The following is a 23,483-nucleotide window of genomic DNA, read 5'->3' as shown; positions in this document are numbered from 1 at the left end:
CGGGGCCCGCGAGCCCCGGCCCGGGCTCGGCCTCGCGCACCGGCCAGGCGCAGGTGCCCGCTGCCCGGCCCCGCGACCCCGGCGCGCGACAGGTGGCGGCGCCCGCCTCCCGGCCGCCCGGGGCGCCGCTCGCCTCGGCCCCAGGCCCGCGCCCCAGGCGTAGCTCCCGCGCTGGCCGCAGAAGCCGGCGGCTTCCCCGGGGAGCAGCGAGGAGGCCGGGAGGGGCGCGGGCCGGGCGCGGGGCGGCCCACAGGAGCAAAGGGCGACCGGGCCGAGGGGCCCTCGGGCCAGGCGTTCCTCGCGCTCCTCCACCGAGGGCCCCCCGGAGCCTGGCGCCCAGGCGCGTCGGCTCTGCGCACCGCCCCTCGGCCTCCTCTGCCCTTCGAGGCTGCGACCCCCGGGGTCCGTCCACGCCCCCGGCCACTGCGGCCCCAGGTCCCGGCCGCCGGAGGACCGAGCCGCTCCGCCAGCCCGGGCCCCAGTCAGGCAGAGGGGTCAGCGGAGTCGGCGAACCACATTCCCAAGGACGAGCAGCCGGTGGCAGCCCCGCCCTCGCTCACCGCCCCCTCCGGGTCCCCTCCTACCCGCGCTACGGCGACTCGGGCGCCCCAGCCCCTCCAGAACCCGCGGGGAGCAGGGGCGGGGGAGGAATTCACTCGGACCCCTCCCCTTCGCCAAACTTCTTCCCTCGGCGGGGCGGTTCTTCCAACCCGACCCCTCCGCGCCATCTGGCTCCTCCCACTTCGCTCCCCTCCCCTTTTCTGGTCCCCACTTAGGAATCCACCCCCACCCCCGCCGCGCGCCGGGTCCGGGGATCCTCGCCCCGCCCCCGCGTGCCGCCGCCCGGCTCCCCCCGCTCGGGCGCTCCCTGCCAAGCCCATGATGTAATGGTGTATGTTAATCAGTAGCATGTGGGGAGCTCCGGCTCGGCGGCCCAGTCCTCGCCGAGCCGGCACTGGAGGCGGCGGCGGCGGCGGCCGGGACCCGCAGCGCAGCACTCCCTCAGCGCCGCCCGCCCCGACGGCATGGCCGCCGGCCCGAGCTCCGGGCGCCCGCAACCTCGCTGACGGCCGCCGCAGGCCCGGACCCGCGCGCGGGGCCGCGAGCCGCCGGTATGAGCCCCGCCGAGGTGAGCGCCCCTTTCCTCGCGCCCCCGGCTGCGAACCCGCCGGCCGCTGGGTCCCCTTCCCGGGGAACTTCCCTCTCGGCTCGAGAAGTTCTGGGAGCCGGCAGCGGGATGCTGGGACGGAGCCGCCCCATCGAGGGTGGAGCCGCTGGCTCCCCTCTTTGCCGGCGGCGGCCACCCGGACAGGGGAGCCCCAGAAGCCGAAGTTTCTTTGAGGTCCTGGGGGGGGGGGGCGCGGGCGTGTGCGGGCGGCGTGGAGCCGCAGCCCCGGCGGAGCCGCCCCGCCCGCCGGGTGAGGAGTGCGGGCCCCAGGCCGTCGCCGCGTTCCCGGTGCGCTCGGGGCCGTGCCGCCTCCGGCCTGGGACGCGCGGACCAGGCGCTGGGCCGGACACACCCGCCCGTAGAAAGAGGCGGCGGGGGCGGGATGCCTAAAGCACACACGCGCGCACACGCACTTACACACTTACACACAGGCACGCACACATCTGACCGCTCCGGGCGAAGCAGGCCCCGGAGCCCTCGCGGGTGGGCTGGCGCGGTGCGGCGCGGGGAGCCCGGGCTCCGGCGGCGCCTCCGCCCGCTGGGCGAGGAGCTCTGGGTGGGGAGAGTTTATTTTTGTCTCGAGCTGCTGCCTTGGCTGCTCACGGCCTAAATCCAGAGGGGCGCCTGGCGGTGGAGATGCTGGCTGTTGCTGTAGATGGAGCTGCAGCCGCTCGGCTGCTTCTCCGGGAGGAGGAGGAGGAGGAGGAGGAGGAAGGAACTCGGGCTGCCGCTGCCTCCGCCTCTGCTTTGCATTAGCCCCCACCCCCCGCCCCCGCCCCCGCGCCCCTTCGCAGCCGCATTGCAAGTTTTCTGCGCGAGGAAAATCTGTTGCTGGCGCCGCGTTCGCGGGCACAGCCCGAGGCCACCCGGGCGGCGCGTGTGGGGAGCGCCCCTCGCTCGCGGCGGCAGCAACAGGAAGCCGTGCGGGCTCCTCCCGCACCTGGGAGGGAGGCTTCTTGCCCTTCCCAGGACGGGAATAGCTAGTCTCCCGCATCCGGGTGCAGAGGGGGCGGCTGGCATTGGGGGGGCCCGAGCCCCCCGCGGGGCGCCCCCGCCCCCCCCCCCCCAGGTCGGCGGGCGCGCTGCCTGGCCGGCCGAGGTCTCACTGCAGCCCTTTCTCTCCCTCCAGTGGTGATCGCTCGGGAATGCGGGTGTGAAGGGTCCGCGCTGCCGCCCAGCGGGGGAGAGACCCCGGGACGCCGGAAACCACCATCCCGAAGCTGTGAGAAGGGGAGGGAAAGAGCATTCTTCATTCAGTTTGTGTGCCTTGTGGGGGATTTTTTTTTTAAGTCGTTATTTTTTTTTATTTTTTAAAAAGAAACATTTCCGTGCTACTGTCTGTCATCATCTCTGGGGAAACCATCCAGAACCACCGGGACGTAACTGAAGCCAGACGAGCGGGCGAGGCAGGAGCCGAGGCTGTACCTGCAGCGGGCGGGCGCCGGAGCCACCTTGGAACCGGAACGCGCCTCGGGCGGCCGCGGGGCTGCGGCTCCGCCAAACTTTGGGGCGGGCGGGCCGGGCCGGGGCTCCGGGGGGGCTTTGTAGACTGAGGGCCGCCCCCCTAACCATGATGTTTCGCGACCAGGTCGGGGTGCTTGCGGGCTGGTTTAAGGGCTGGAACGAGTGCGAGCAGACTGTTGCGCTGCTGTCGCTGCTGAAGCGCGTGAGCCAGACCCAGGCCCGCTTCCTGCAGCTCTGCCTGGAGCACTCGCTGGCCGACTGCGCGGAGCTGCACGTCCTGGAAGGCGAGGCCAACAGCCCCGGTAAGTGCGCGGCGGGGTCCCGCCCGGCCCCCCACCCCCACTCGCAAGCCTCGGGCCCAGGCTCCGCCCCCGGCCGCGGCCCCGCGGGGACACGGTCAGGGCCGGCCCCGGGGCCCTCGGCCTCGCCACCTCGCCGGTTCCCCGCCTCCGCCGCCCCCTCACCTCCGCCGGCCGCTTGGGGCTCTCGCCCGCCGCCGACCCCCTCGGTTCCTTCCGAGTGGTAGCCACGGTAGCGTGAATGATTGGCTTTCCTCTCATGCAGTTTCCTGGGAAATAAGTAAGTCAGGTCACGTAGAGTCTGGATTTCCAGGGCTTTTTTTTCCTTCTTCGTTTGGGCAGCGTGGCCCTCTGCGCTTCGGCAGCACACGCGGCAGCCGGGCTTCCAGGGCGCTGCGGGCGCGATAGTGCAGATCCAGCCCCGCGGTTAGGTGTTCCCCGCGGGCATCGCCGTCCTAGAGCTCCGTCTTCTGGAGCGTGTGTAGGTGACGCTCCAGGCTGTTCAGGTCGCCTTTGCCGCTCATAGACTCCTTGGGTGCGCTCGTCCGTCGCGACGATGTTCATGTTGACACGGACCTTGCAGAAAGGGCCTCCCGGCAGCGGGCGGGAGTCAGAGTTCTTGATGCTTTTTTTTGCGAGGAAACTTTACTGACCTGAACAGAATGGCTTCCTATTACCCTGCTAGGATGTGCAGACACCTGGGCTAGTGTGGATAGTGAATGGACTCGAGAGGTCCAGCAGTTTGCTGTTTGCTAGCTAGCGTGGGTGGCGACAGACTGAAATCATATCCTGGGGGCGGGGGGCGGGGGGGAGGTCTGTTGGTTGTAATTTTGGATAGGGGAGATTCTTCAGTTCATGCTGCAGCAGGAGGGCGAACAGAGCCCCCAGTGTTTACCCAGAGAAAAGAATGCAGGGTCTTCTTCCAGCTGTTGCATGTTAGAGCCCCGAGCCTGCAAGAGGTCTGGGCTGCCACTGGATGACAAGGTCCAGCCCAGGACGGCAGGGCCCGGGAGACACTCAAGTGAGTGTGTCCGGGCAGCCAGAGGGGAGCTAGCCTCCTCCCTATTCCTCCCTTTTGCTTTACTCATGATGCTGAAAACACCAGGATGGGATGTTTCCATATATAGAATCACAGGCTGGAAGTGACCGCTGGAGATCCTCACAGTCCTGTTCCTGAGCAGACAGCACTGCACCCAAGAGGACCTGGTGCTGCCAAGTGTGGGGGGCACACTGAGGGAGGTCCCACAGGCCCACTGGGATTTGCTGGAGCCTAATAGCCACCCCCCCTTCCTCACAAGGGTGGTGGTGGCTGGGTCCCCTTGCTTCAGCCCCACATTTATAAATAGCTGAAAGGCCAGCCTCCTTCAGGGCGTGGAAGCATAACTAGGATAACTGATGTCCACTCTCTTTATTTCCGACGTTAATGCGACAGGGTGGCCTGGCTCACCTGCTTGATTCTGCTTTCTCAGGTTTGACAAACGAGGCTATGTAAACTTTGGCATTTTGTGAAATGCACAGGATTGAAGTCCGGTCGTTTATGTTGAATGCTTGACTTCAGTGCTTTTAGGGACTGTTTAAAATGATGATAATTAATCTTTAGGTTACTCAAAATGTTGGAGCAACATTTTTTCCTTCTGAGTAAAGAAGACTTTCCCCACAGAGCAGCAGTTTAGTAAGTGAGGCATTTAAAACATATGGTATTAAAAAGAAGTTGCTTACTTTAAAAATCTTGTAATTTAATAAGCCAAGAAAATGTTGAACTGTGAATTCTTGTAAGTCATTTTGTAATTTTTTTCCCCTCAAAATTTTTTTGCCCGTACCTAATTGTGTAAGACACCTACCTGTTTATGCTGCTAAATGCTATAGATGTCTGTCATCTAGAACCACTATGTAAGGTAGGGACCATTTTCTAGTTTCGGGATTAACCTTTCAACTGGGACAGTTTGCTTCCTTGGAAACCTTTGCCGTTGTTATGTTTTGTGGCCAGGACAGACATTCACTAGTGGGGTCGTGTGGTGGTCTGCTTTACTTCTGCATTGTGGGGACCACAAAGAACATCAAGATGTGTCCCAGCTTACCTGAGTCTGGAGTGTGGCTCTCTTACAGACATTGGAACCTAGCCAAGAATGAGGGAGGGGGCAAAAATGCCCACTCAGCAACCAGAGTAGATGGCATAATGTCCGGGAGAATACTTCCGACCCTCTCTGGGAACATAATGACTCTTATTTTAGACAATGATCCTAACATTTTAAAAATTTCGAACAACCATCCATTGCATATTATGGTTAGCACATTTAGAACGAGGTGAGCAGCTGCTGTAACCAAGAGTGAAAAGTGATCCCTGACAGCCTGACAACCAGGGAAGAGACAGAAAAGTTCACAGCAAAAGCTCTGAAGTTTTGGGAGTGTTAGACTAGGAATCCTCAGTTGACCCTGCAGGTATTACTCTATAATAACATAAAGCAGTAATTGCTGTTTACCGTGAATGAGAGTGAACTACCAAAGGGGTACATTTTTAAATGCACTCTTTGAGAAGAGAGGGAAATAGGCCATAAACTTTGGAAATAGTGACACTCAAAATAATTGACACCCCCCCACCCCAAGCTGTTTCATTCTGTAAAACTCTTACCCATTCAGAAAACTAGGCTGTGTATAATGACTCATTCACTGGCTGGCTGAGGTTTCCTATACCATAATCATCATGTATTTCTTTATTCTGGAATCATCAGTTCAACAAGGACATGTATTTCTTCTGGTACTGAGAGATTTTAAAGTTTGGTGAATGGGAACTGAATTCATGTCTGGGGCTTGATCTCAGCATAATAAGAAAAAAAATTAGTCATAGTATGAACTTGGCTCTGTTTTCTCCAGGACTGACTTTAACTAGAGAGACTCTTTCACATTAAACCTGGTTTATTTGAAATCTATGGGGTGTATTTTGATACTAACTTTTCATTCTCTTAAATTTAGCATATTGAGAATCTAGTGCTTCACTGGTTCATCCTTTGCCTCAGGTTCACGGTCATCTGAGATTAAAAAAAAACACACACACAAAAAAAACCCCACAAACAAACCTACAGAGAAAGGTTGAGTCAGTTCCTATGGATTTGTGTGTGTCTGTGTGTGTGACTCCAGATTTGCTCAGTGGGTATAGGTCACGATCAGTTAAGTAGAGATTTGTTTTCAGAAGCTTCGTAACCTGAGATAAGTACCCTTCGACCACCAGCCCAGGTTAACATTGAGACTTCTAGCCAGTCTCAGTTTGTAGATGACTGTTTCTGGAGCTAATAGTTCATTTAATACCTAAAAGTGGCAAAAATGGAACCCACTCACCTTACTTGCAGTTTCCCAGAGAAAAATAGGTTGTGTGGCATTGTTTATTTATGACTTTTGTCATTTGGACTTGAAATATATTTTCCAGTGGAAATAGTGTAATAAATGGAGACTGGCAAGTGAATCCATAGCTACTTATTAACTCACAGAACAGTGCATTATTTTGTAGAGAAACTGCATATGTTTGCAGTAAATAAGTGGCAAAAAGATCGTTGCTTTACTTACAATTAAATACAGGAGAAAGTATTATCTGAAACAGTGGTGCTTAAGACAAAACTAATGGTGAAAATTCCAAAGGACTTGTGGGAGGGTTTACTCTCACTAGAGGGTGAAGATGTTGGCTCTGTGATTTTTATGGTTTTTAGTTTCCATTCTGTAGGTATGCCATACCCTGAGTTGCTTTTTAAAATCACAAGTGGAATAAAAGGAAAGCAGAAGAGTAGCGATTTTCCTGATGATACTGGGTAAGATCTTGTTTGTAGTTCTTTCTTTAGCTCAGTCATTCCACATGCATTTTCTGACTGCTTACTATTTTCCTGGCCCTGTGTTATGAAGGGGGAATTCAAAAGTAACTTACTGTGTAGTCCTGTGTCCCGTACATAGAATGATTAACACAGTATCATGGGTGCTCAAGCATAAGTATGGGTGGGGGCAGGGGTTCTGGATGCCTTGTGAACCTAGAAGCCATCCCCTGGGGGTGTCAAGGAAGACTTCACTGAAAAAAGATATGTTTGAGTTGAGTTTTGAAGGATGTTGGTTCAATATGTAGACAGGATTGTAGAAAGCAGGCATGAAGGTGTTTTATAAGCAGAAAGGGTCATATTTATAAAAATATTGCCTTATGAAAAGGCCCAGTTGTGTGCAGGAAACAGTGTGTTCAGAGTGGGTAGAAGAGTGTAGAATGTTGAGCTCTAAGAGACAGAAGTTAAAATAAAAGCTCTGGGTATGCAGGACTTTGTCAGCTAAGGTATTTGGACTTAATTCTGCAGAGATGATAGGAAACCCAGAAGACGACTTTTTGGAAAGGAGTTAAAAAATGAAACGTATGTTTGTGTGTGTATGTGTGTGTGTTTGTGTGTGTGTGTGTGTGTGTGTATACACTTTTGGGAAAGAGCTTCCCTGTATCTGCATGATCCTCTGAGAGGTAAAAATGTAAGAAGGCAAAGTTTGGTTCAAACTGTTTCCATTTTGGCCACCTGGTGGCATCATGAGCTCAGGGTAGCTTTGTTACTATCAGCACTGATGTATGGGGGGAGAAGAAAGGATTGAGATGGAGAGGAAAAGAAGGTGTTGTCCATGTGGCCATTTATTTATATCCACGGAAGTCAATTTCTGAGCCTCTATTTTCTCATCTGTAAAATGGAGCTAATGAAGCCTTGTTATTGTCCAGAAGTTACTTATTAACAATCAAATGATGACCTCTTCTATTCCCCAGGTTTAAATTTGCCTCTGATTTATATAGAATTTATATAAAAATGTTTGCTTAAATGATCAGAAATCTTTTTATTTAAAGGATTATCAAGGAGAGATTGGAAGGGACTTGGAACCCTGAGACGATATGAGCCTACTTTGCTCCACCTTCTGCATTTTAGCTTTGTTGTTCTTATCATGTTGGGTCCTAAAAATGTGCAGCGATAACCCAGTTTTCCCAAATTACCTATCAACATTTTTTTCCTGCAGTTGGTGAAAGTGAAAAGAAGAAATCATTTTGTTGAATGAAATTTATTGGGATTTTTTATCTAAAACACTTTCAATTATTAGGGTGCGGTAATTTTCTTTGGTTGGTCAAACACATCCGTACTCCTTGTTCTGAATAACTTGGATTTGATTGTCTAGCTTGGGTGCTCAAGGGCTTCAGCAACTGCGTATGTTATAAATAGGTCCCATCAAAGCAAGTAAAAGGCAGGCAAAGTTAACAGCAAAGTGGTTTGTTTATGTTTAAACAAACAAATGAGGGTGAAATGAGAGTTGGAAGGGCTGAGAAATAACTGAAAACTCCCCAGCATATCCTGTAGAAGTGCGCTTCTAAAGAGAATTAACACCCGAGAGGAGAAAATAATACTCCTCCTTGACCTGGAAAAATTGGAAGGTTTTCATCCATGAGCGAAGTGCCTTGTGTAACTCATTTTCTAGGAAAGGTGTGATGTTCATACAAATCTTTTTTTCTCTTTAAAATAATTACTACTTTAAATTTTTAGCCTGTTCCTTTCTTTCCATCCCTTGTAATCATTCCAAGGGCTTACTGAGTTCATCCAATTCACATAGATGCAGAATTAGATGTCTCCTCTGAGCTATTTTTTGCTTCCGTGGAAGCTGCCCGAGGCAGGAATCTCCCAAACAAAGCAGAATTTTCAGAGCAGGAGTCAAGCTTTCTCCCTTAGTTAGCTAGTCCAGACTTGGCCTTACTGAAGGTTGCACACCAAGAGCCAGCTTGGAGTTTTGAGGAACAAGCCTGGTGCAGAGTATGCCACTCCTTGGGATTCATAAGCTAGTTCCCACTATGTATCAACATTAAAAAATTTTTATATGTTTTTTATTGATTTTGAGAGAGAGAGAGGAAAGGAGAGGGAGAGAGAGAAGATAGAAACATTGATAAGAAACATCAACACCTATCAGTTGCCTCCTGCACACCTCCTGCTGGGACTCGAGCCCACAACCCAGGCATGTGCCCTGACCGGGAATTGAACTGACAACCTCTTGGTGCATGGGTCGATACTCAACCACTGAGCCATACTGGCAGAGCTGTGTCAGCATTTTATTTATTTTTATTATTATTATTTAAAAAATATATCTTTATTGATTTCAGAGAGAGGAAGGGAGAGGGAGAGAGAGAGAAACAGAGACATCAATGATGAGAGAGTCCTTGATTGGTTCCCTACTGCACGCCCCCTACTGGGGATTGAGCCTGCAACCCAGGCATGTGCCCTGACCGGGAATTGAACCGCAAACTCCTGGATCATAGGTTGATGCTCAATGGCTGAGCCACGCCGGCTGGGCCCGTGTCAGCATTTTAATACACTCTTCCTTGTCTTGGTTTACTAGGGGGAAAAATCAGTCAAATGATTCAGTGGTTTCTTTTACACAATGGATAATAAATGCCATTAAACTGTACCTCGCAAAGAGTATGCAGTAAGACACTGAGGGACCAAGTTTATATTCACCAAGTACCCCTGCAGAGAGCTGTGTGCTGTCTCAAAAGGTGAAGTTGGTGTAATGATTCTTCTCAAGGAGCTTGCACTTGAGTTGTAAAACAAACATTATATATATATACATGTATATACACACACACACATATGTATATATGCATGTGTACATATGTATATAAAATTCCACCATAAGTAGTTGCTAAATGCTGTGGTTCTGATGAGAGCACAATGTTGGAGTGAGGAAAAGGGAGAGAACAGGATGGGTTGGGTAGTCGAAGAAGTAATGGGAGAAGTAAACTTGACTGTGTCGTTTGAAACAGTGCTTTATGGTTTTCAAGTTTTTTCTTTTTTAGTACTTTTAATGTACTTTTAATGAGTTTCACACATATAGGGGCTTGGTGCATGGGCCATGTTAGGGGCCGGCTTCTTGGACCTTTGAAGGAAGAGTATGAATATGTTAGAGAGAGGGGAACCTGATGTATGTTCTCCATCAGGAATGATTTATTGAATGGAAGAAGGAACAATTTAAACACTCCGCTGGTTTCTAACATATTTAAAGGTAGGAATGCAAAATATCTGCTCGCCCATTATTTTCGTCCCTCTTAGGTGTCCATAAAATTATGAGACTTAGTAATAGTTCTGTTGGCTCCTCACAGTAGAATACTTTTGTATTAGAACTAGCGTTAAGTGGAAACACCTAAAAACACGTATTGGAAAAGATACGTGTTTTAGACCAGTTCTCAACATTTACTGTATATCTATGTTACTTGGGGATCTTGTTAAACCTAGAACTCTTATAGAGGGGTCTGGGTGGAGGGAGGCCTGAGCAGCTGCATTGCTAGTAAACTCCCAGGTGGTGCTGGTTCTGCTGTCTGTGTGCCACACTGTGAGTAGGAAGATCGTAGACTGTAAGAGGCGGAAGGTAACTTAGAGGTTATCGGTGCATCGCCGTTCTTCAAATTTTATGGATATGTATCAGACGATTTTTTGTTTGCAAATGGAAACTTACATGAAAGCTTATAGAAAGTGGATGGTAGCCACCCCCATTTCCACCCCCAACCCTAAGTCCAGGGAGAGCAGTTTGAGAATCTCTGACCAAAGTCTGTGGTTTCCCCAGGCTCAGAGACATTCAAACTGTCTCTCATAGCCTGACGAGAGTCTGGGTTTGAAGAAGGCAGAGCTGGCTTCTGCTGCAGCGTTTCCCCAAGCTTTTTGGACTCATCCCTGCTGGAATTTCCAGGCATTCTGATGACCAGCGTCCCATGGAAAATCAGGCTCCAGGAAAATTTCTTTCTATTTTTTAATTTTTTTGCTGATTCTATGGACTGTGAAGTTGAACTGGAAAGAGCAGGAGTGTTAATTCCAGAGGCCGGATGGGAGAGATCTCTTCCTACTTCCCCAGCACACTCCCATAAAGTGCAATCATCGGAATTTCTGAAGTGCTTATCACCTTCAGTGGAATGCAGGAGTTGGTGTGTGCAGCATAGATACACACAGAGCGTTGACTCTCCCTGTGCACACTTAGCTGTAGGAGTATGTGCACCAAGTATGTGATTTAAGTGCGTGACTAAAATGGCAGTGCTGGTCCACTTTTGAATTTCTGAAGAGTCATAAAGGAATAGGGTACCATCTGAAGCCTCCATGATGAACGTTGTCTCCATTTGAAAAAGAAAAAATGGGGGGGTGAAAGTAGGTTCTGTACCTAGCGGGGATGTGGGAGGTTAACAGTGATCCCGTGTAAGATACCAGAAGAGTATTTAAAACTTGATTTGCTAGTATTAGGATGAGGAAATAGGAAGGAGCCTGGTTTTCCTAAGAATGGGAAGACTGGGTCATGGAGAACTAATGTCATTTCTTTGTTGTGGGACAGTGGAATGGAAGGGAGATGGCATGCACAGAGAGACTGCGTGTGTGCACATCACAGGGACTCGGATAGGTCTCCTCTATCTAGGTCTCAGCTCCGCCTATGTCCAAGCGCCTTGTTCCCTGGCGAGTAAAATGGAGACATGGGGGGCTGGAGGAGAGCCTAGTTCTATGGCAGTAGAGTGGTTTCAGTGGCTGACAGGCCCTGAACTACATGGAGAGAACTACTGGCAACTGTCAGCCTCAAGGAAGGTCTTTTGGTGCTGTGCTTGGGGCTCACGTGTTCTGTATCATCATCATGTTCATACTGACGTGTGACTTCGCCTGGGGTCTCCCAGGGAGCGGGATCCGAGGCCAGGACCAGCTTCAGGTAGTTCATTTTCGCACTGACTCCAGGGAACAGGAAAGGGGGCCGGGAGGAGAGAAACAGGGAAGGAAGGAGCCCCGTGGACTGTGGGCGTTTATCCACCCGCTCCCTCTCACCTCGGCCAGGGGTTTCCCAGGTGCCGCATTCCGGCACTTCCAGGTTTGCGAGGCTGAGCCTTTCCACGGTGTCCCACACTGTGGTGTTGGAGAGGCCCCGAGAGACATGGGACAACTGAGGCAGGGCTCTGTCAGGTTATACCTGCCAGAGGCTGGTGGCCGCAGCAAGAGCGGCAATGCGAGCTGGGCTGAGAAGGTGTAGCTGAGGGCTTGATGAGAGAGTCATGATCCGAAATGGTATTTGAATATGATAAGATGACTATTAACCACTGCTGCGCCCCCGAGGCCTAACTGAGGAGGCTTGGTTCAGCTCGGAGCTTCCCATGAATCATGTCATGATGTGCTTGCCCCCAAAGCCACTTAAACCTTTAATAATACGTTAGATATATGACACAATATGTAATAATGCTATTCTCAGAACAGGTCTTCTGTTCCGAGTAATAATACAACACACGGTCTGGCCTTTGAGTCCTGGGTACACACTTGGAGGAAGACGGGCAGGTCAGGATGTGGCCGGAGGAAAGAGCATGGTCCACTTGAGGACCTGGGGAACATTTAGGCTGGAGTAAAAGATGAGCGGAGAACATGGCAACTGCCGTTGGTTCTTTGGAAGGTTGGCATGGAGCTGAGGGGTTCAGTTCTGTATCTGTGTAGAGAGCAGTGTGTGGAAGCTGCAATCCTAGCTCAAAGGAAAGAAAACCTATAGTGATTAGAGTTCCCAGACAGTGGCGCACATGGTTTTGGAGGAAGAGGTTTGGGTTGCACCAGAGGTGGGCAAGCATTTAGCAGTGTGCGGGCCACAGAACAATACTTCTGTGCAAGCCTGGCTCCTGTTCGTTGAGCACCTGCTTTGCGCCAGGCACCTGGGTGAACTCTTCAAGCACATGATCTCATCAGTTATCCCCTACCCTGCGAGACGAGGTGGCCAGGGAGGAAACAAGCAGCCTCAGTGCAGAACCACTCCACGTGCCTCTCCACTGGAGGAATTCAGGGTGAGTTTCTTCAGGAAAGAAGCTGTGACCTCTCGGATGACCTCCAAAGTACCTCCTAACCTTAAGATTCTATGATTTCTGTGAAACAGGAATAAAGATAGGAAAACACAACTTTTGGGAGCAGAGAAGAAAAAGAGACAGTATGAGTGAGTGGATAAGGGTGGTCTTAAAAGTCATCTTCAAATTACTTCCAGTGCATTCCTCCTGTACTTCTCGGCCTGTTTGGGCTGCAGGTTTGTGGCTTTTGTTTAAGAAATACACGTTAGAGGGATTTTCTGTTCTTTTTTTTTTTTTGAAGTAGGCAGTGAGGTGAGGCTAAGTCACCATGATGAGTAGGGCCACCACGTTTAAGGAAAGATGTCATGAACTAAATTGAATCTTGCTTCTTTGGGGTCACCCAGTAACAGTGATAAGTCCTGAGTGTCAGTCATTTGTTAGCAAAGTAATTCATAATTGCATACTTGTCTGTAGTCTCTGAATCTTTTAGTTTTCTCCATGTAGGTCTAAAAATGACTGTAGGATAGTCTTTGTATGATAGCAGCTGCCTTTTCTTTTTTCTTTCATTAGCACTTTCTGAGTGTCAGGCACTATGCTGAGACCTGCACATACACACAACTGTTATCTCCAGTCATTGAACAGGTGAATGATACAAAGAAGCAGAACTAATGGTTGCGAACATGAAATACAATACAGTGCAATAATTAGATAATGTGCTTATTACTACCCAGACTCTTGCACATAGTAAATGCTTAATAACTGGGTTTCTAAATGATATAAATTCCACAAAGTAGATATTATCTCCATTCTGTAGATGAGCAGACTTAGGTTGAGAGTGGTTGGAAATGTGCTAATATAAATAAGCTCACCAAAGTGTTTCTGTGTTGAACCCTCACCACCATGTGAATGCAGCAGATCGCTTCCCGTTCTTAGGTAAAGGAAAATGAGGGCGTTTAAAAGAAAAATACTTAAGGATATTTAATGGCAGTTTTGATATGTTTTACTCTAACATTTCATAAATGTGATCTTGGAAGAACTGTTTCCAGCTTGTCCATTTAAATGTGTATCTTATTTATCAGATTTTAATCCTATGGAGATTGATATGGCTTGACTTCTTTTTTATATGGGCTTTTTTTTAAAAAAAAAATTAAGTGAAGCCATTGATTCAAACATTTCCCTTCCTGTGAGGGAGACTCAAAGAATGGGGGCTTCTGCCGCCTCTGCGTGATCAGGCAGGACGTGGGAAGGAAACAACCTGCAGAGAGGAAAGGATGAGGAATGTGTTATCCAATAGCTCATGGCATCCTTGATGTTGACACACCAGCAATTAATGTCAGGGTTGGGATCTCCTTAGGATCTAGAATTGGGCAAAGCACCAACTTCAGGGCTATATATGAAAGCAAGCTTTCCCCTTGTTTGTAAATGGGGGAAATTTCTGAAGATCGTTTTAGGAAAATATGTTATAGCTGGTGTAAGAGTGAATGCTTCTCATTTCATTTTCTAGCAGCGTGAAATTGAGGAGGTGGAAGAGACCTTACCTAGTCCAGCCCCTCTTTTGAAGATTTGAGGAGACTGGGGTCAGCTAGTAGGGGAAGGGCTGGTGTTATACCCAGTCACTTCCCAACCATTGGTGACCTAGACTTGATACACTCCCATGGTTGGCTCGGCTAACACGGTCACCACAGTGAATGACTGTTTGTGCTGCACTTGAACGATGCTCTACTTTCCTGAATGTCAAAGACAACGTTTATCACGATGGGCTCCTTGAAGCGGTTTCCAGACCACACCGTCTTTTCTGTGTATTTCTTCACTCACAATGAAGTGGAGATTTGTTTTTATTGGAAGATGATTACCACTCATATTTTGAAATTGCCGTTTAGTGTAGGAAGGTTTGACTTTATTTTGGCATGTGTTAATCACAGTTCCAGTAATGTCCTCTTGATTTATGCGGAGTCTGACTCAGCCACTCTGGAGTTACCCTGAATCCCGGACGAGAACTGGGAGTCCTTCATAACTGCCCCAGGCCGGTGGGAGGGATTTTACTCTCTGGCTGCTTAAGAGGTTCCCTCCTGGGTCTTCATGTGCATGGTATGGCGGACCAACTGCAGCTCCTCCAAAGAGTGTCCTGAGCCCTTGGGGCTCGATGGCACCCTGCAGGTACAGTCCCAGTGCCAGGCAAATTCATCGAGTGCCTTCCAGGGTAGCCTGTGTCTTCATCACTTCTGTCCTCCAAAACCTAATACTGTTCCTGGCACATAGGTGACCTTGATATGTTTCCTTTGAAAGAATGGATGAATGGCCTGACTGGTGTGGTTCAGTGGTTGAGCATTGAACCAGGAGGTCACCGGTTTGATTCCTGGTCAGGGCACATGCCCAGGTTGTGGGCTTGCTCCCCAGCAGGGGGGGTGTGCAGGAGGCAGCCAATCGATGTTTCTCTCTCATCGATGTTTCTGTCTCTCTATCCCTCTCTGTTCCTCTCTCTAAAAATCAATAAGAACATTTTTTTTTTTTTAAAGAATGTATGAATGAATATAGAGAAATTGAACTCATAGCCCTAATCCACAAGGGTTTACATCTTGGTTGAGAGAAAAACCTCAGTGCATAAAGATTTAACAATAAAACAGGACAAGATGATAATCCCAGAGCTGTTACCAAGAGGTATGTGATAAAGGCCAGATGTGAGAAAGAGATGCCATTACTTTTCGTTGCCTTACAGAAGACCTGGGATGGGGTCGTGGCACCCTCACTCAGAAGTGTGTCACCTTGTAAAAATTATTTAAACTCTCAGAGCCTCAGTTTCCTCATCTATGAATTGGAACCACCCCTGAGAAAGTCACAGAGCTGTTACCGGGACAAAGTGGGGTTACATGTGCATAAAGTGCTTTGTAAGCTGCATCATGTTGTATGAATGTAGGGTGACGTTATTCTTGAATGACCAGCTGAAACAGTGGGATAAAAAAAATCCAGGCATGTGGGTGTTTAAAAGGTCCAGGAAAAGATCACCAAGGGTTCTTTTCAGAGCTTTTGCTCATTCACAGGGGCTGAAGTAAGCACATGGTTCTCTTGGTGAAAACCAGCCACCTCTGGGCCTGGACCAGGGCCTGGAGCTGATGAGTCAATCGGGACTTGCAGCTGCAGGGCAGAGAGTCCCCACAGGCTGGCCTGGCTGTAATTTGTCAAAGTTCATTTTGTATCCACTTTCATCCTTTTAATTGATTAGATCACTGAGTGCACTTTCTTCTAGGAGGAAGGACTCAGATGTCAGTGCTAAAGAATTTCTTCGGGGAAAGTTACGCAAACTTCTGTGTTGGGACGGCTGTCCCCCTGACTGAAAGTACTCCAGTGTGAGTGTTCACGGAGCCAGAGGAAGAACGCCATGGGGATTCCATACACGGACTGGCAGGCCTGGGTGCTTTAAAAATGTGTGATAATTGAGTTTCTTAAGTTTTATTATTAAAGAGGTAACTTCATGAAAGTTATTATCCAGCTTAAACCCATTCAGGGGGACACCTTTGCATATTTTTGCATGCCTCAGCTAAACAAGGAAATAATTATGCTTTGCTTTTAATTGTTTAATATTATTTCCACCTTTACTTTCATTGGACAAGTGTAAGCTAGGAAAGGAGAATGGTTTCTTGTCACTGACCTTATTTATTTGTTTGTTTGTTTGTTTTTAACGGAACCTCCCTGTTCTCACATTTTCTTTTCGTGGCAGAATGCGCTGTGTTAGCAAATTTTCCAGATTATTGTGGTATTTACAGATGATCTGAGCACAGTTAAAATATTGGAAGTGTGAGCTGTAAGGTCGAATTGTGATCCTGATGTTAGGCTGTGATCCTGATGTTAGGCTGCTGGTGGGTTACATGGAAGGAATCGCTGTGTGTATCTGTTTTGTTCGCAGTATTTTAGAGAGGAGTAATTAGGACAGAATCGCTGCTGCTGGCTTTCTTTGAGACTTTCCCCACTTCTCATTGAGAGAGGGAAAAACTCCCAGAGCTAAAAGAGGAAATGCTTGGGTATTTCGCTGAGCATCTCAAGGGTGAAAATGGTGAGTGGTGTCCATCAGCTGAGTTCAGTCCTTGGATAGAAGACAAAGAAGGAGGTGCCTGTCCATCTCTGGTGCTCCCACACCCCCCTGCATGCCACCAGCTCAACCTTTAGCACGCCGGATGGCAGTGACCAATTTAGCTGAGGAACTGCTCCAGAGCAAAGGAAACTACAGAGGTGACAAGTTAATGCAGCATGGGTCCTCGATTAGAAGAAATCATTGCCAGTATTGGGACAGTTGGTGAAATTTAAATGTGGACTATCTCTATTATAGGGGACCGTATTATAACAACTTTAAATTTCCTTAATGTTGTAATTACACTTTGGTCACATCAGAAAATGTCCTTATTATTAAGAGATGCATATTGAAGTCTTTTGGGGGTGAAGGGACATGATGTCTGCAACTTATTATATGTAAGGTGACAAAGATTAAGATTTGGTGAATCTTGGTGAAATGTATATGAGAATACATTTTAAAAATAAGGAGTTCAAAATGTGTGTTTTTTTACATCAGTATCCTGCACTGGAACATTGGCTCCAGGAGGGAAGGGCCTGTGTTTGGTCACCCTTGAGCAGGTAGGTTGCCAATTAAAATACAGGACACACAGTTAACTTTGAATTGCAGATGCACTGTGAGTAACGGGGCATGCTAGTATCATACTAAAAGAACTATTTGTGGTGTATCAGCAGTCGGAATTAACTGGGGGTTCTGTATTTTTATTTTCTGTACCTGGCAACCCTGCCCTGAACCAGCAAGTGCCCCTATTCCCAGCAGAGCAAGTGACATCTAGGAAGTGTTCCTCCGTTACAGGGAATGAATGACGTGGCTTTCCAGAATTCTGTTCTGTAGCTCCTGTTAGGTAAAACCCATTGTGCCTGAGCTCAGAGTGGGGACTTGCCTGCTCTTGGACATGGTCTCCTCCTTGTCCTTCCCGCTTTGGGTGATCCTTACTCTTTGGGCTGATTCCAGCTTTCTCCATTTCTCTGTAGTTGGTGCAGTCAGCTGGGTTATATTTTATACTAAGGTACCCTCATCCTGACGCTCCTGACAGTTTTAAGTTCTTCTCCTAACATAGTTGGGTAAAATGGATACTGGAATCTATTTTGACAGCTGTTGAAAATCTACACTGTTGCAACAGCAGGTCGAAGAGGTTATTTGTAACACTGCTATTATTCAGTGAACCTTTTGAAAAGATGTGCACACTGTTCCATCAAATAGTATTTTATAGAATTTAAATGATTTGGGTGTTCACAGTGAAATTATCAAATAAAATGCTCTAAGGGATTTTACACTTAGTGATATTTTCCATTAATTTTCCCCACCAAGGTAGTAATAGCACATTACAATGTTCTCAATTACCGGTGCCTTTTAAAATGCAAGTGTAGAGCCTTTAAATACAGCTCGTCTGTGCCAGCTGTCCCGTTGATAACCTTCCCTTTAAAAGTGACCTTTCAGCAATTTCATAAAGAATAAATATTTATACTGTTTTGTCATGGAGCTGCTAAAAGAGGGGTCTATGCAAGTAACAGGTGGCTTCGGTCGGCCTGCTTTTGTTGAAATTGATGCAAATAGAGCGTTGCATTATTGAACCATTGGAATTGTGGCCTCGTGCTGGACTGACTTCCTTTTTGGAATTGCATTTCAGTGTTGAGGTTTGGGTTTAGGGTGGAGTCTATTGCATGTGCATGAGTTGGAGAGCTTACAGATAAGACATAGCAGCTGAAGGAGAAAACATCCAGGGTCGTCTCCATGTGGCAGAGGAATTTTTACCAGAGGATCTGTTGTTCTGCTGGGCTTGAGGTTTGGGGGCAACTGTTCAGATTAACTCCAAAGACTTGAATTTTTTTCTTTTATCTCAGGTCCAAAGCATTGAAAATGACCCCGGCAAATAATGATCAGTACAGTGCTTAGCACATAGTAGGCACTCAAAGTAAAGTTTGTTCAGTGGAATGAATTTGATAATTATGTTTGGATTATTACTTCACTTTTAATATGATTTAATTACTTGAAATAGAAGATCTTTTAGCTACTGCCCTTTACCTAATTGCTTGGCAACACAGTTGTTAACATGTTTTCTGATTAAAATAAATGTTCCAATCTAAGTTGGAATTCTTTATATAAAGAATTAGGAGCATTAAATGGATGAAATAGAATTTGACACAAAAGCTATTTCTAAGAAGTCTATTTTATTAAACATACTTTCTCCTGTGTCCGAAAAGATTTATCAAATGGTGCAAATCAGGTCCTAGCAAATTGGGTAAAACAGTTTTTGAAAGACAACATTTTTATAAGAAGAATTACATTTATGTTCTAGAAAAATAGAAGAACAGAGAGAATCACATGAATAATACTTATAATCTTATTTCTCATTTATTGAACATATTTAGTCTTCTTTCCTAACAAATACACAAACAATTTTTTCTACTCAAGTACACAAAATTAGAACCATATGAACATATTGTACAACGGTACATATGTATTTATGTGTTGTTTTGTGAAAAATAAATTTAAACTGCCTTTTTAAGCTTAATTGAGTCATTCATATTTCAGGGCATCACCATTAATTCTTTTACAACAGTATGTTTAATGACTGTGTTACATGTATGGGATGGCTGTGCCATAATTTATTAAAGCAAACCCTTGCACTTGGTCATGTAGGTTATTTCCAGTTGCTTACAGTGCTGTGGTAAACAGCCTTTAAAGCATGGTTATTGCTCTGGGATCTGTGCCTGCAAGTGCCATTTCTGGGTCACACATCCTTAACATTTTGCGGGAAGTACGTTAACCATATTGTCCCGAAAGGTTGGACCAGTGAATGCTCCTGTGAACGTGTTACCCTTTGTACATTCTTTCTGTATTGGACATTAATAACAAACAAAAGAACCCCGTGTTTGATAAGTTCTTATTATTTTCAGGTGCATTTCTCTGATGATACTTTTTCCTATATTTATGGCCCTGCTGTAGTGTTTATCTCTTTGTCCTGTTTTCTTTTCCATTAGGGCATCCGTTTTTACTTACTGATTTATGAGCACTCTTTATCACATCTATCTATATGTCATTCATATTTGTCTATATGTATATAAGTGTATTTTTATTTCCATTTTTGTATGGTGTGATTTAATGTCTGGAAGTTTTAAATTTTGATTCTATTGGTAGAAAAAGGATATTTGAGAGCAAGTGTTATTTCTATCAAATGCTTACTTCCTCCCCCAGTGTGGGAACGTTTAGTTTTCCGGCAGGAAGGAAGAGGTAGCTGCTTGGTTTTATTTAATCATCTCAGAAGAGTTTTATGTTACTAAAATTTATACAACTTCGTATTAAGAATCGAGACATTTCCATATTTGCATTATCTGTTTGAACAGTCTATCAAAAGAGCTCAGATTAGTACTTTAATCCTAGAAAGTCCTTATTTTGGAGTTTGTTCTATTTTATATCAACTAAGACACATTAGAGATGGGAACAAGAGTGAAAATGGACAAATGATTCATTATGTGTGAAAATTTTTGACGGCGGAGTAATTTACATGCTCATCTGTGAGGAATGCCTGGAGGTGGGGATGGAAACAAGGACGGCTCCAGGTCTAGTAAAGCTGATGGTTTTCTGATTCATAGACACCCACTGGGTCAAAAAGCCTCACGTTTCCCCTCCAGTGTGTGGAAATTTTATAGCCATATGGGGTGTGGATACTTTGGTTGGATTTTCCATGTTGATATTTTCCTGGTCCATTCTGCATCAAATTTATGTGACCAAAAAGTAGCAAAACTCAGCTCTAAGCAAAGCTGTTTAAGAGGCCAAGCCATGTTAGTATCAGTTAGAGCCAGGGGAGTCTCAGTACCTGGAGAATGTATGTCCTTCCAGGGAGTAATAAGATGGCTCGTGTCATTCATTCATTCATTCATTCATTCATTCATTCATTCATTCATTCACAAAGTTTTACTCTGTGCCTATTAGAACTGTGGTGTTTTGTTTTGTTTTTTGTAAGAAGGAGCACATACCATGTTAGAAGTTGAAGATCCAGCTGTATAAAGACATAGCCCCTTCCTTCATTTGAAAGCAAAGCCCGTTGCTTTCATTTGTTTTCATCATGATGTCCTAACTTTGGCATATAAGGCAGGAGTTCCCTCTGATTGCTCTTTCTCTCAGTGTCTGTGTGGTTCATTCCTCACGTACGTCAGGTCTCAGCTCCCACGTCTCCTCAGAGCAGCCTTCCCAGCCACCCTTCTAAACCCCTTACCCCGATTTATTTTATTTTACTCATGGTGTTCATCACTGTATGGCATGTTATGTCATGTGTCTGTGTCGCCCGAACCCCCTCACTAGAATGTAAGGTCCATGAAAAAAGGGTGAGGACAGTTATGTTGGCTGCTTTCCCCCATATGAAACCCAGCGTGGAATTTAGCAGGAATGCAATAAATACTTGTTGAACGAATGAAATCACTGAGCATTTGTATGTCTGTGATGTGGCTGGCACTGCAGGTGGTGATAAGTGCTATGAAGAGAAATAAAGCAGATTAAGGAGACAGACAGTTCTTAAAGATGTCCGTCCTCAAAGGGTCTGGCTGTAAAAGGTGGGAAGACCCTGCTTGGGCAGCCCTACCCTCCCTTCCTCTCTCCCAAGTGTCTGAGCCCTTTCCTGTCTCTCTTCTAGCTGTGCGTGGCCACTTAGCTGTGCTGGGTCTCTCTAAGGAGTGACATTACATTCTTTTCATGCCATACTCCATGTGACCTTCCCACTTGAGTAGCATGAAAGCCCAGATGTGGTCAACTCTTGAGCTTTTTATATGCCTTGGAGCGGCTCGATCCTTCCAGAAGTAGCCAGAGGCTGCCTTAGGGTTTGAGAGATAGCCAAAGGTCAGTGAGGGTTCAAGGGTGCTTTTATTATAGTTTTCATTTTATGCGTTAATGATCAAAAGTCTCAGCTTAAGTTCTTTGAGATACGTGTCGTAGAGAGACAAAAAAGTTTTAAAAAGTAGAGTTCTTTGTGTCAGACCTTTTCTTTCCCTCAGCTGCTTCAGTGGCTTGAGATTCAAACCTCCTGAGACCTTGGTCAGTGTCCCTCGAGGGTGGAGCCGCAGCTCTGGAACAGGATAGATGAGGGGCTGTTTTTGGTTATTACCATGACTGAACTTTAGCACCTGCTGATGGGGATACCGAACGTCCTGCAGGCAGGACAGGAGACAGTTGTGCCCAAGATAAGTCATCCTGCCTGGGTGTCTGTGGTGCTGCTGGGCCTAAATGCTGACTCCGGCCCAGTCGTTCATGGCCTGTAGGGGGTACTTTAGAAATGTGTGGGACGTGGTCAGTTTTCACAGTGTTAAGGGGTGCTGTCCTCCTGGCGGTGAGTGGGCAGGGCCAAGGATGCTGGAAGTCCTGCGGTCGCCCCCACGGAGAATTGCCCCACATCCAGCTCGACTTTCAAATGTCCACCAGGCAACGAAAGCGAAAACCCCTATTGATAATATCGGAGCCTACAACCAGCTCTATAAGCAAAAGGTGTTTTTTGCACAGTTTAAATGGATGGGCGTCAGTACTTTGGCTTCTTCGCGCCCCACACAGCACCGTTCCTTGTGCTTTGTAACTGCCTGCCCGTCGTGAGTCGCTGCTGCGCTCAGTGACTGCAGTGTCGGGGCAAAGACCTGACTACATTCTGTCTTCTGCAGATCTCGTGCCTGAAATGTACATATTGTAATGTATAGCATACCATTATAAATTGTTCTCCTTTTACCCCTCCTGTATATCGCAGCCCGTCTCGACGCTGATTTAGTACAGTTATGTATACTAGATTACAGTATGTGTGATTTTCATTACAGGACCGTAAAGGGGGCATGGAGTCTGATGAGGTTGAAAACCTTCACTCTAACTTAACTTGACAGCCAGATTTCTCACCAATTTTCTGCATGAACTCCGTTTCAACCAAAGTGAATTGCTCTGTGGCTCACAGTTTCTTTTCCTCCTAGTGTGCCTTCAACTCAAACCACCCCTCGGCCCCCAAGTTCCTTCCATCTCTGCCTCTACAAACCCCATCTTCAGAGCCCAGTTCCCCTGGCAGCCCTGTGAGGTCATCATTCCTCCACTACTGCAGCTCTGTAACCCTTCCTTCCTTCCCTCCTTCCCTCCTTCCCTCCTTCCCTCCTTCCCTCCTTCCCTCCTTCCCTCCTTCCCTCCTTCCCTCCTTCCCTCCCTCCCTCCCTCCCTCCCTCCCTCCCTCCCTCCCTCCCTCCCTCCCTCCCTCCCTCCCTCCCTCCCTCCCTCCCTCCCTCCTTCTCTTCCTCCCTCCCTCCCTCTTTAAACTACTGTAGCCCTTGTAAAAACTCCTCTTTCAACACTTGTCTATAGCCTGGTAGCATTAGATATCTTTCTGTGTTATCTCCTCAAGAGTTTGTCAGCTCCTTTCGGATGGTCAACTTGATTTAGCCCTGCCCCCCCCGCCCCCCCCCCCCCCCGTCCCCCCGCCCTCCAGGCCGTGCCGTGCCCGGGAACACTTCATGTATGTGTCGCCAGCTTTCTCTCACAGGCTAGGTGCTCATCTTCTTTTCTTTCCCAAGCAGGAATTCTTTCCTGTCTATCATGTTGCTAATTTACAAAAGTAAAACATGCTCATTGTTAAGACACTTTTAGATACGGAAAAGTAAAAGAAGAAAATAATCATCATCATTGATCTGCCACCCAGAGCCACTCATTGCTCATCAG

The 23,483-nt window shown here is 47.5% G+C and overlaps 1 protein-coding gene across 3 annotated transcripts in view; it reads left to right on the top strand.

Moving 5' to 3' along the window:
* The first annotated feature begins 1,049 nt into the window (after positions 1-1,049).
* SAMD4A (sterile alpha motif domain containing 4A) overlaps positions 1,050-23,483 on the top strand; it is a 199,816-nt gene continuing 177,382 nt past the window's right edge. Inside the window, exons 1-3 of one of the 3 annotated variants that reach the window (XM_087820349.1) lie at positions 1,050-1,129; positions 2,298-2,390; positions 2,487-2,934. In XM_087820349.1, coding sequence (XP_087676475.1) covers positions 2,739-2,934 — 196 coding nt within the window. In that variant the 5' untranslated portion in view covers positions 1,050-1,129; positions 2,298-2,390; positions 2,487-2,738. The other 2 variants (XM_087820356.1, XM_087820363.1) reach the window with 2 other exon arrangements.

Source organism: Miniopterus natalensis, chromosome 1 (assembly GCF_054644295.1).
Source record: "Miniopterus natalensis isolate mMinNat1 chromosome 1, mMinNat1.hap1, whole genome shotgun sequence".
Classification (NCBI taxonomy): Eukaryota; Metazoa; Chordata; class Mammalia; order Chiroptera; family Miniopteridae; genus Miniopterus; species Miniopterus natalensis.
The sequence above is the reverse complement of the archived record's forward strand: the minus strand, read 5'-3'. Positions and strand labels throughout refer to the sequence as shown.